The following is an 11,701-nucleotide window of genomic DNA, read 5'->3' as shown; positions in this document are numbered from 1 at the left end:
ACAGGTTTACCCGCATTGGGGAGCCACATAACTCCGCTATCACACCACACCCACTCCGGCCTATAAAGGCTTCCAGAAGATGAAGCATCACCACTGTCTCAGGTGGAAGCATCTCAGAAGAACATGAGTCTGAGGATGAAGATGGGCGGCCGCCCCGGACTACGCACGGGATCCTTCAGCAGCCTCTCGATGGGATCCTACAACATCCCCAAAATGAGCACCGGCACCAACCGCACCATCACGGCCGTGACCGTCAACAAGAACCTGCTCACCCCCGTGAACGTGGACATCGACCCCACCATCCAGGCCGTTCGCACCGAGGAGAAAGAGCAGATCAAGACTCTGAACAACAGATTCGTCTCGTTCATTGACAAGGTGAGGCTTACTTAAAAATGATGTGTGAGTCAAAGAAAAACTTCTTTTTTTTTAATTTTGTCCAAAAGGTGAGATATCTAGAGCAGCAGAACAAAATGCTGGAGACCAAGTGGAAGCTGCTGGAAGGACAGACGGCCGCCTCCTCCAACATGGAGCCCATGCTGAAGGTGTTCATCAGCAACCTGCAGAGGCAGCTGGAGGGTTTGACCAACGACAAACAGAAACTGGACATGGAAAACGGCGTCATGCACCAGCATGTCGGCGACTACAAGAAGAAGTAAGACGGAGGTATGGTGAGTGATCAGGTGAAATGTTAACAGTTGCAACATCTCTCTGCAGGTATGAGGAAGAGATCGGCCGAAGAAACGAGGCCGAGAATGAGTTTGTGATGCTGAAAAAGGTGATTTTTCAGAGGAAACGTAAACCATGAAGTATATCTTCATGTTTCCTGATGGGTTTTTTTTTTAGGATGTGGATAACGGATATTTGTCAAGAGTGGACTTGGAACACGGAGTGTCGGAATCCAGCGATGACGTCGAGTTCCTCAAAGCCTTTTACGATGCGGTAAGGTCAAGCAGCTGCAGATATATCGACGAAAATCCCAGACTTTAATCTGGGGTCGTGTTGAAACGACTCGCAGGAACTGCAGGAGCTGCAGGACAGCCTGAAGGAGACGTCTGTGGTGGTGCAAATGGACAACTCCCGTGACCTGAACATGGACCGCGTTCTCTCGGACGTGAGGGCTCAGTACGAAGAGATGGCTGGACGGAGTCGCGACGAAGCTGAGAACTGGTACAAGAAGAAGGTGAAAGACAGTACAAATGTCAACTGGATGTCAAACTGTGGAGCTGAAAGTGACCTTTAATTGTCTGCGGATACTAGTTTGAGCAGATAAGTGCTGATGCTGACAAGTACGGAAACGACATGCGGGCCTCGAAAGCGGAAATTGCTGAGCTGAAACGCATGATCGCTCGCCTGCAGAATGAGATTGACGCTGTCAAGGGACAGGTGAGTAACAGATATAAACAAACAGTTTTTTGTTAAGAAGCTATAATTCGATGAACATCCTCCAGCGCTCCAACCTCGAGGCGCAGGTAGTCGAAGCTGAGCAGCGCGGCGAAGCGGCCGTCCACGACGCCAGGGGTCGTATCCGGGACCTGGAGTCAGCGTTGCAAAAGGCCAAGCAGGACATGACCCGGCAGCTCAGAGAATACCAGGAGCTCATGAACGTCAAGCTGGCGCTGGACATTGAGATCTCCACGTATAGGAAACTGCTGGAAGGAGAAGAGGAGCGGTGAGTTGCATCTTCCTGACCTTCATCTTGAAGGAAAATATGGCGTCTATAACTGTTAAATAAATGTCACCTCAACACCACAGACTTGGGCGGGATTCCATTGTCAGTATCCACTCAGTCCCGACACAGAGGAGACAAAGTGAGTATAAAATGACAATAAATCACTTTTAAACATCCCTGTAATCGTTTTTATTTTTTTCTTTATTCTACCAGGCCTTCCAACTTTCGTGGTCAACGAAACCCCCAAATCTCCTGTGATACTCGTCAAGCGAGAGGAGCGCAGTGCAACATTATTCAACTAAAGAAAGAAAAGCATTTTGCATTTTTGTTCCCACTGTAAAAAAAAAAAGAGAAAAGAAAAGTGTTTTGAGCCGCAGTTACCTATTGTACGACACCATATCCGTGAAAGTATGATACGATTGTGAAATTCTGCCATCTAGTGCCCAGTAGTGGAATCACACCTGTTTATGTATTTTTTTTTCAGCGTCATCTTGGTTTGAAAATATATTAAATATTAAATATATTAAAAATGATTTATTAAAAGTCAGACTTTTATTATTTTGTGGTGATGCCAGTATATTTATATATGCCGGTAATATTGTTAATAATATTATTACACATTCCACTTTTTTTTAATTTTAATTATGGATTCACATTGTTGTTAATTTTAAAATATGGAGATAAACCTATGAGGTGCAATAAATATTTTTAAATATCACGAGGCAACACACGTTTTAACGCGAGAGCCGCGTCAGAGTGACCTCACCAAAATGGCGGCGTTTTCAGTTCAACGCTTACTAGTCAACAAATTAAAACAAACGTGAATATTTCAGAATAATCTCTTACGAAATAATAAAAACATTTAAATACTTTTAGAGCAATAAGTCCCGTTTATGTTGCAAAGAAAATGACCAAAACACAACTTCCTGATCTAAGTTGTTGGCAGTAGTCCATGTTCACTCCCTGCTTCTCGTTCCACTTCCTGCCTGTAACTCTGCGTGCAAGGTAACTGCTTTTTACCTTCTATAGTCATTCTTAGCAGAAATCGGCGTTAAATATAAAAGTTTTTTTTTTTCCCCTCAAACTTAATTCGTTGCAATTATAGTGAAGTGTTTAGAGAATCTGGAAAACTTTAATATGAGAGGAATATGTTGCTATAAAGATCTAGTTTATTCTAGTCTATAAGTAAATACTTATTAAAGCATCCAAGGCAGAATAAGATTCACCAAAATTGTAGATGAAACAAGGTAACCATGTGTAATAAGGAATACCTATTTGATTCTAAATGAACCTGTCCGGTTATGCCTGTATACAAATGTGTTTGTGTTATCCCTTGTGACGTTTTCAGGCCTTTGGGTCACCTTGACCTTGAGATAACACAAGGGTTAAGAGCTTATATTGTTGCAGTGCATTATGGGTCGTATAGTATGAATGCTAGTTTTCTTGTATTGATATTATTGACAGAAATTGAGCCACTTGCTTTATGTTATTGTTTTACTAAGGAATTATTTGCCTCATGCGTTTGACACATTGTAGACAATTAGGTCAGGGTTGTGCATTGTTGATAAAAATGACAATGTATGTGATTAGATTGTTTTTATCAACAGCCAATTTACGCAATGGACAAAAACCATGTTCATCTCCTTCGGTCGAAGGCTGAGACATCAACGCTTCTCGGCGGAGAGCGTCCAAGTGCAGTCGCCGAAAACGAAAACTACATTTCCCCGCTGGCTTTGAAAAGTTTCAAGACGGAAGAGACGTTGGATCTTGATCACGCCATCAACTTTAATCTCAATGTCCATAACAAGACGCTTTTTATTGTCGGGCCAGAAGGGTGCGGCAAAACAGCAGCGTTGAACAAGGTCATGGTCGACTGGGCCAAAGGAGAGCGTCTCCAAAACTTTTCCCATATCTTCCACATCAGTCTGAAGGAGATCCATTGGATAGAAAGAGCGATATCCTTGGAGCAGTTACTGTCGCGCTACAATGTCCCCGTTGAGTCGATCCCTCATGTGCTGCAGAAGCCCGAGCAGATGTTGTTCATCATGGACGACTTGGATCAGTACAGACACAGTGAGAAGATGGATGGAGTTCTCTGCTCTGATCCAAAGCAAGAAGACTCAGCGTCGGTTTTAATAGCCAGTCTGCTAAAAGGCTCGCTCCTCAAGGGGGCGTCTTTTCTGGTGGCGACGAGGCCGACCAGCTGCTTGAACCTGTTCAACGGTGGTCAGGTGAAGGTGCTGGGCTTCCTGAAGCACCAAAGAGAAGTCTACTTCGAGAACTTCTTTCATGATCCGTCCAAAGCTGCCAAAGCTCTCTATCACATGGAAAGAACTCTGGGGTTTTACGATCTCAGCACCTCCCCGAGGTTCCTCTGGTCTGTGTGTTCTATTTACCAATCCCTCATGGATTCGTCAGAGCCTCTCCCGGAAACATTGAGCCAGCTGTTGGTCTGTATCCTGGTCCGTCTGATGCAAGCACAAGATGAGACCAAGAACAGGAAGTTCACAACAGCTCTTGGCAGAGTAGCTTCATCTTGTGTCAGTAATAAACATTTTAGCTGCACCAGAGAAGATCTGGAGTCCGATTGTTTGCAACATCCATCCCTGAGTGATTACTTGCACATCCACGGAACGCTGGAATCAGACAAATGCGTCTTGTCGTTCCACTCCCGGATGATTTCGGACTTTATCCTGGCCTTGACCTTTTTTTTGGATGGATGCGAAAGTGTGGAGAAGATGATGGAAAAGCATAAATGCAACACAGTGCATCTTGATCTATTTCTGTCTGGAATGTCGGAGGCTAGCCAGAGAAGACCACTGGAGGCGATCCTTGGCAAGTTAAACGAGGACCGGATCCACAGTTTTAAGGATTGGTTCAAAACCAGATCAAAGAAGACACTGGATGGTCGCAGCTCAAAAGATCAGGCTCGTTGCTTCCAGCTACTGCATCAGTCTCAAAGTGCTAGTTTGGTGAAGGAGATTATTTCACCCTCTGCACGGATTGGAATTGGCTTTGGAGAGCTCAGCCTTCAAGACTACGTAGGCTTGGGTTATGTAGTGTCATGCTTGGGTGAAATGAAGCAGTTAAATTTGTCCAGCATAAAAGACACGACCATGAGCTTGAAGATCCTCGCTCCAGCAATGAGTTTGTCACACAGGATTAAGTAAGTCATACACTTCAGTCATTCAAGTATTATCATCGAGTTAATTATCTTTTTCGTTCTTTCTCCGCCAGCTTGTCCAACACTTTCCTGACCCCCGAAGCGGTCACACATGTGGCTTCTTCCCTCAAATGTGGACTCACCAAGGAGCTGGATCTCTCATATTCACCGCTGGACGGTGACAAGTTCAAGATCCTCTGTGGCGGATTGCAAGACAGCAAAATCCAAAGACTAATGTACGGTTGTTAAGATTAAAAACACTTTTTATTTGTTTACTCTTTTTTTTTTTCTCAACCAGAATCCCAGTGTGTTCGCTGAACATGTCAAGCTGTGACTTCCTGGTGCCAGTCCTGACCTCAGCCTCTTCCCAGCTGTGTGTTTTGGACATGCGGGGTAACAGCATCGGAGACCCAGGTCTGAACAAACTGTGTGAAGGGCTCCAAAGCCCCAACTGTAAAGTCCAGGAACTCCAGTGTGTTTTTAGTTACTATTATTAAGACTTGAAAAACATGTGTAACAAATGTGGTTTATTTTTAAGGTTACAACACTCCGAGGTGACTGCATTGTCGATGGAAATGTTGGCGGCGGTTTTGTCTTCGGGATTCTCAGAGCTGAGAGATATAAACCTGACAAATGACCATGTTGGTGACAAAGGAGTGGAGATGCTCTTCAGCGCCCTGCAACACCCCCTGTGCAAACTACGCAGCCTCAAGTGAGATTCGAATGGATGTTTAAGAGGAAGATAAACTTTAAATCTAAACCTTATGTTTTCTCAGCTTGTTCGACGCCAACCTGACAGCAGATTGCTGCTCGCATTTAAAGAGATCATTGATGTCGGATCAATGCTCTCTGGTTGAGCTGGATTTGTCGCTAAACGAATTCGGCCAGGAGGGGGCGCTCTTGATATGTCAAGCCCTTAACACGCCTAGATGTTCTTTGGAAAAGCTTGGGTAAAGGAATTCAAACTCAAGTGTCACCTTTACTAAATAATTGATGGCTCGATATATATATATTTTTTAACTTTTAGAATGGTTCGGTGTGAGTTGACGCAGCAGGTCTTCAAAGAACTGGGCTCGCTGCTGAAGAAAGATACGACTCGGCTGACGTCTTTATCCGTGGGTTTAAATAAGGGTGAAGATGAAGGAGTGAAATATATACTAGAGGCCCTTGCACATCCAAACTGTGCGTTGGAAGAACTGGAGTAAGTAAACAAGAACACAACGAAAAGGGTTCCATCTTAAAAACTCTCCGTTTCTCATTCATCAGTCTTGAAATGAACAACGTGACAGATGCCAGCGTCGAAGACGTCTGTTCTGGTTTAAAGGCCTGTAAAACCTTAAAGAATCTGGTGCTGAAGAACAACTCGATGACGGACGCCGCCGTCCCGGCTCTCGTCCAGGCCGCGCTGGACAGTCCGCACGTGGAGGAGCTGAAGTGAGTCAAACATCGGCCGCTCTTTGTGACACGGAACTAAAAAACCGACTTCTTACGTTCCAGCCTGCAGTACAACGACTTCAGTGAGGACGTCTTTGACTTGATGGAAACGTGTCAAAGGATACGGTATTAAACAGATCACTGGAGTCGTATGAAAAACACCTTTCTTTTTAATAATAAACCTTAAAACATCTTCACATCAGAATGAGCTTTGTAAAACTTCATGTAGTAGCACGTGGTAAATAAGGCACAGATGGTGATTTGGTTTACAGCTGTAAAGATATATTACCACTCTGTCATAAAATCTATGTACAAATAAAAAAAAAAGTCACATCTCACACACTTGATATGCGAAACTGCACACCAGGCGCAGCAACGGCTGAAGCCGATTGGTCGATCTGTAAACATGAGTCCTCAACACAGTCCTCTTCGCTTAAAGTGTCAAACCGTTTCAGGAGGTCTTTTTATGGCCACAAAGGAGCCAAACTCTTGTCCTGCATCTGGTCCTCAGTGGTCGTGCGTCCCTCCGTTTAGTTTCTTGATCTGACTTTTATTGGAGTTGGGGTCCATGTCTTCGTCAGAGCTGCTCTCGATGTCACTGCGTTCGTCTTTGGACACCTGGGGACAATACAGATATTAATTTGACGTTAAAACCTAAGATATTAGATGCTGCACATCTTAAATATGCTGATATAGTTTAAATGTTTCCTCCTGCAACATAACAAATATGGAATCTATGAGTTGTTCAGATTAATTTAAAACAGCAAAACAAACAGTGAACATAAAGTCTTTAAAGGCATCATTTCATAATGGATCCAGATGAAAAACAGTTGAGGCTCTCAGGATTTACCTTTCCCTTGAATATGGCCTTGATGGCGATGCGCAATATGAGGTAGAACCAGATGATGTGAAGAACCTGCAGGACCAGAAGCAGCCCGTTCAGGAGCCACCAGGCTTGATACGGCCCCACAATCTCCCAGCTCTCAAACAAAACGCTGTTCACAATCCTAAAAACAAAGATGAAGCGGTTTAAGAATGGAGCGTTTAATAATGGGTCTATGTCAGGGTTCTGTCTTACCAGAACGGGTAGATGATGAGTCTGGAGATGAAGAAGCAGATGCTGAACACCACGAACATGCCGTCACAAAACCTCTGGTACTTGGCATAGTTGGCCAACTTGGCTGCCTGGTGAAGACAAAAAAAGTTTGGTCATGTTAGGGGCGACGTTCAGGACCTTTGGCTGTATGTACAGGATCCATGTCAGTTCACAGTGAATCTATAAAACTGTTAATAAGTGTTGGTTGTGACATTTAAATTGTAGAAAATTATTAACTTGCAAAATGACTGTTTTCCTCCCACAAAAATCATATTTTAACCTTGGACCATATTTATTTTCCAGTATATTCAAGTATTACAGAAAATCCTTACACATTTATTGAGTATTTTAAAGTAAAACAAAAAAAAGAAATTTCTAATAAAACACCATTTTGTGCATTAGAGTTTTTTAATAATATGAAGTGACAATGACAGATATTAGCTTTTTTTTTGTTGTTATGTTTTTTACAAGTCCTTGTTGGAGTGATGAGTTCAGTACATCCGTTCGTCTAATATCTATTAAATTAAGGTTGGGTCAAGGAGGCAGCAGCCTGGACAAAGAGGCCCAGACCTCCCTCTCCTAACCCTTCCATAGGAGAACCAATAGATCAGCTTTTCCCTCTTCAAAAATCAGCCTTTTGAAAATACCTCGAGAAAGATGTCTGACGCATCGTGCACACACATGACCAGAGTTCCAGCTCTGAGCATGTTGTTGGCGTAGGAGAAGGTGATGAGGAATATGGTGGCCAGGTGGTGAACAATCATGATCATGAAATCCTGTTGTTATTGAAATGACAAGAGATGACAGATGAGTGGAAACGGAACAAAAGGAAGCGACGACTTGTTAAAATGATGCCCCCGGGTGTTGACAGTGCAAACAGTGACACATTTGTTGGGTGACAGTTATTGTCGGATCAATTATTCGCTTAAAAGCTTTGGAATTTTAGTTTTCCAACTTGTTTTTCCTGAATCTTCGATGGGCTTTGTGAAAATAGAAAGGAAATGAAAGTGAAGTTAGTCGCTCACCTTTCGCCGGATGTCTGTGAACTGCGAGATCATGAGGGACCAGTAGAAAGCCAGCTCGGCTATGTAGTAGTTGTACTGTTCTGGAGTCTGATGCTGCAAAAGACGGATCAAAAGTTTGTTGTTAGTTAAGTTTTTCCTATGCATCTTTGGTTGGTGCATAAGAGAACCTCAGATATGGATTTTATTTTTTAAGAAATTGTAAAAATAAAACCGAAAAGGGACTGCAATTAATAAAAATTGGAGATTTGTCGTGATATCATTAAATTAAGCAACATTTAAAAATAAATACATTTCGATACATTTTCATTAGTTATTTGGGCTTATTTAATTAATACCAGGTTCACAAATAAATATTGTATATTTCAGATGATTTATTATGATCTGATCTTAGATTAATGAATTTATCATTTGGCTTAAATACTAAATTCAATAGGTTGCTTCATTTTTTTCTCCTTTTTTGGGTGGAAAGGTAATATTTATGCCTTATGATTAAAGAAGACTTTAGTTCTGTTTCTTTTAAAGTTATTGAAATTGTGCATGCACGTTGTGGTTATATTATGTCATATTTTATATTTTTAAATTGTAGAATTCTACACACTATAACAGCAAGTTTGTTGTATCTTCTCCCCCTTTTTAATCTTGTTTTACTCGTTTCATTAACATAAAGGACTGAACTTGTATCATAAAAATGAAATTGTAGTTTCTGTTTTAATTGATAAGGTAAAGTAGTATATAGACTTGAAATTCACAGCTCACTTTGCAAAATGTTTTAGAAAAAAGTTAAATATTGCACCTGGAATGGATAGTTGTACCAACACTGTCTGGTATCCCACATCCATGCCGACTAGAGAGAACAAATATTGTTAGTTTTTTCATCCTTAAAGCAGCACAGGCTTCACTTCAGACAACTCACCCCCCACAGATGATGCAGGCCATAGACAAAGACCCCCAGGTAAAATGTAAATCTCCACCTAAAGCAAGAGAAAATAGAAGTATTTGTACTCCTGGAATAAACATCAACTGAATGAAGGCTTTCAAAGCTCACATGTACCCAGATTAAGAAGCAATTATCTACACTTAAAAAAAATGCCTTTTTAAAAAGACTTGCAGCACAATATTTGTGTTAAAATCATGACTACAACAAGTCAGTATTAATAATTTTGAGTGGGTTTGTTCATAGAGGCGAGTGTTCAAGTACATATCAAATGATTTTAACAAGTATACTTCATAGTCGAAACAGGTATTTAAAACGGGTTTGGTTCACAAGTACATACAGGAAAAACTTGTTCTGAATCAAAAGGTATGGACATGCTGAGGTGAGAACAATCAGTGTCAGTGGAGTTTGAACCTACAGGCTCTCCGAGAACTTGGTCATCACGCTCGGCTTGTCCTGGTTGCGACGGTGGCGAAACCATCTCTGTATCTTCCGGACGTCCCAGTCCAGCTGCTTGGAGAGTCCTTGGACTTGCTTGGAGTCCGGGTTCTAACGCGGAAAGACAAGAGTTTACCCTTGGAGCGTTTTAATCCAAAACGCATCATTTCAGCCGCAGCAAATCCGAGGGATATTTATAGCGGGGCACAAACAAACACAGGTTGTTTTGTGTACCGTTTTGGAGCGATACGCCCTCTCCAGGAGGGCGTTAGGCTGAGCTCCTCGATGTTGTCCCGCCTGAATGTGAAGTATGTGGGCACAGGGCTTGGCCACCAGCCTGTACACACACAGATGGAAAAGAGAGGGTGGGGACAGAGAAATGGTGCATTCTTAAAACATCTTTGACAAAGAAGAGAAAAGAAGTCAGCAGGAGGAATGGAGGTCTGATCTTGATAGGAGCTACTGTGGACGAAAAACAAAAAATGTGTGCCTTTGCACCTGGCACGTGACTGGATAGGAGACACAGAAAAATGCCGGTTGCCCTCAACAAAAAACGTGTGTTCAAAAAGTTCCCCTGCTTGAACATGTCGGGATTTGTGAGGCAAATACAGAGTTATCTTATCCGGAACTCCAGTATCACTATTGTGATTGTGTCTCAAAGATAACATTCCCAAATTTCTCTCAAGGAATTGTTGGTATGATGGAAGCTGCAAGTCATGCAGGGAACTAAACATGGAAGCCATTATTAAACTTTAAGATGAAATGCAACAGGTTATTTTATTTATTTGTCAATGTAGTTTTCTCAGTGTAGTTCTCTGTGTCTCTTAAATGTGAAAGTAAATTAAAATCGAACATCATTACTAGGACAGTTCCTACAATAAACTTTTGGTTTATATTTGAGGGTTATTTCAGGTTACTCTCGAGTTGTTGTGTAACTTTTATAGAAGACATCCCCGAATTCTGTTTCATTGGTAAATGGATGCCACATGTACGCGGAACTGGCAGCTGAAAAGCAGAAGTTCCCAAAGAAATCAACGTGGCAACAAAAAAATGAATGTACCTCTCGAACAGCAGCCGGAGCATCAGCACCACGAGAGCCAGAGGCAGCGCGTACAGTACGTGTCTCAGCCGCGGGTAGTCCACGCCGGGCGGCGGGTGCTCCAGGTCCACCCACGACACGTTCTCCGGCAGCCAGAACTTCTCGCTCCAGAACCAGGTCGAGATGGAAGCCATCGCGAAAAACAACAAAAAAAGAAAAGGTGCAAGAGGGTGTCAGTGAACGCCTCTTCTGGGGCACATCTGTTGACACGAGTCCTTTAGGTGACGCGGATGACTCTGTGACTCCTGCTGGCGTCACATTTTAAAGTCTGAAGGAGAGTCAACCAGTGCGGTAACGCCCACCAAAACCATTTTCCGCGACGTTTGAAAAAAAAAAAGAAGAAAAGGAAGGACGTGGAACATCAAGTGAAAATTGTCAATATAATAACAAAATTTATATAATAATAATAAAAAAACAGCTTCTCTATCAATTTAAATGATTTATTTAACCAATACATATTTTTTTTGCAATATTATTTAATCGTTTCAATTGACATTAGCTTCAGGCGTGTAGATTGTCAATACAATTAAAATAATAATAATAATAATAATAATAATAATAAAAAAGGGCTTCTCTATCAATTTAAATTATTTATTTAACCAATACATAATTTTTTTCAATATTAGTTAAGCTGTTCAATTGACATTAGTTTCAGGCGTGTAGATTCTGACGTCATTGCGAAATCAAAGGTAAACGTCTTTTTTGGCTTTTTTTTTTTTTAATTTTTACTTTCTCCAAACATAAAAGAGTTTTTTCCCCCTCTATATAAATGTCCAATAGAGCGAGGATCAAGTCTTTTATAAATCACAGTGTTTTCAAATGCGACCTGAACCTGCGTCAGTT

General features: G+C 41.9%; 3 protein-coding genes across 3 annotated transcripts; 2 read left to right on the top strand and 1 right to left on the bottom strand.

The window, feature by feature from the left end:
* The first annotated feature begins 80 nt into the window (after positions 1-80).
* Positions 81-2,202, top strand: LOC148059694 (keratin, type II cytoskeletal 8-like). Its single transcript, XM_087780663.1, has 9 exons — positions 81-375; positions 444-652; positions 715-775; positions 844-939; positions 1,016-1,180; positions 1,258-1,383; positions 1,449-1,669; positions 1,753-1,808; positions 1,883-2,202. The coding sequence occupies exons 1-9, from the start codon at positions 124-126 to the stop codon at positions 1,969-1,971; spliced, it is 1,275 nt and encodes a 424-aa protein (XP_087636789.1). The 5' UTR covers positions 81-123; the 3' UTR covers positions 1,972-2,202.
* A 143-nt stretch (positions 2,203-2,345) lies between these two features.
* LOC148059693 (NACHT, LRR and PYD domains-containing protein 12) lies at positions 2,346-6,471 on the top strand. The gene is made up of 9 exons (XM_087780662.1): positions 2,346-2,674; positions 3,277-4,835; positions 4,907-5,068; positions 5,131-5,304; positions 5,371-5,544; positions 5,609-5,782; positions 5,860-6,033; positions 6,099-6,266; positions 6,330-6,471. Exons 2-9 carry the CDS (start codon positions 3,289-3,291, stop codon positions 6,397-6,399), a joined length of 2,643 nt encoding a protein of 880 aa, XP_087636788.1. The 5' UTR covers positions 2,346-2,674; positions 3,277-3,288; the 3' UTR covers positions 6,400-6,471.
* LOC148059692 (ceramide synthase 5-like) lies at positions 6,419-11,235 on the bottom strand. The gene is made up of 10 exons (XM_087780664.1): positions 10,820-11,235; positions 9,994-10,096; positions 9,740-9,870; positions 9,301-9,358; positions 9,181-9,231; positions 8,388-8,480; positions 8,010-8,138; positions 7,345-7,451; positions 7,117-7,273; positions 6,419-6,884 (listed from the first exon to the last, which is right to left on the bottom strand). Exons 1-10 carry the CDS (start codon positions 10,990-10,992, stop codon positions 6,774-6,776), a joined length of 1,113 nt encoding a protein of 370 aa, XP_087636790.1. The 5' UTR covers positions 10,993-11,235; the 3' UTR covers positions 6,419-6,773.
* Between the last annotated feature and the right edge of the window lie 466 nt (positions 11,236-11,701).

This window comes from Callionymus lyra, chromosome 19, assembly GCF_982586985.1.
Source record: "Callionymus lyra chromosome 19, fCalLyr1.hap1.1, whole genome shotgun sequence".
Taxonomy (NCBI): domain Eukaryota; kingdom Metazoa; phylum Chordata; class Actinopteri; order Syngnathiformes; family Callionymidae; genus Callionymus; species Callionymus lyra.
This window is presented reverse-complemented; position numbering and strand designations above follow the sequence as displayed.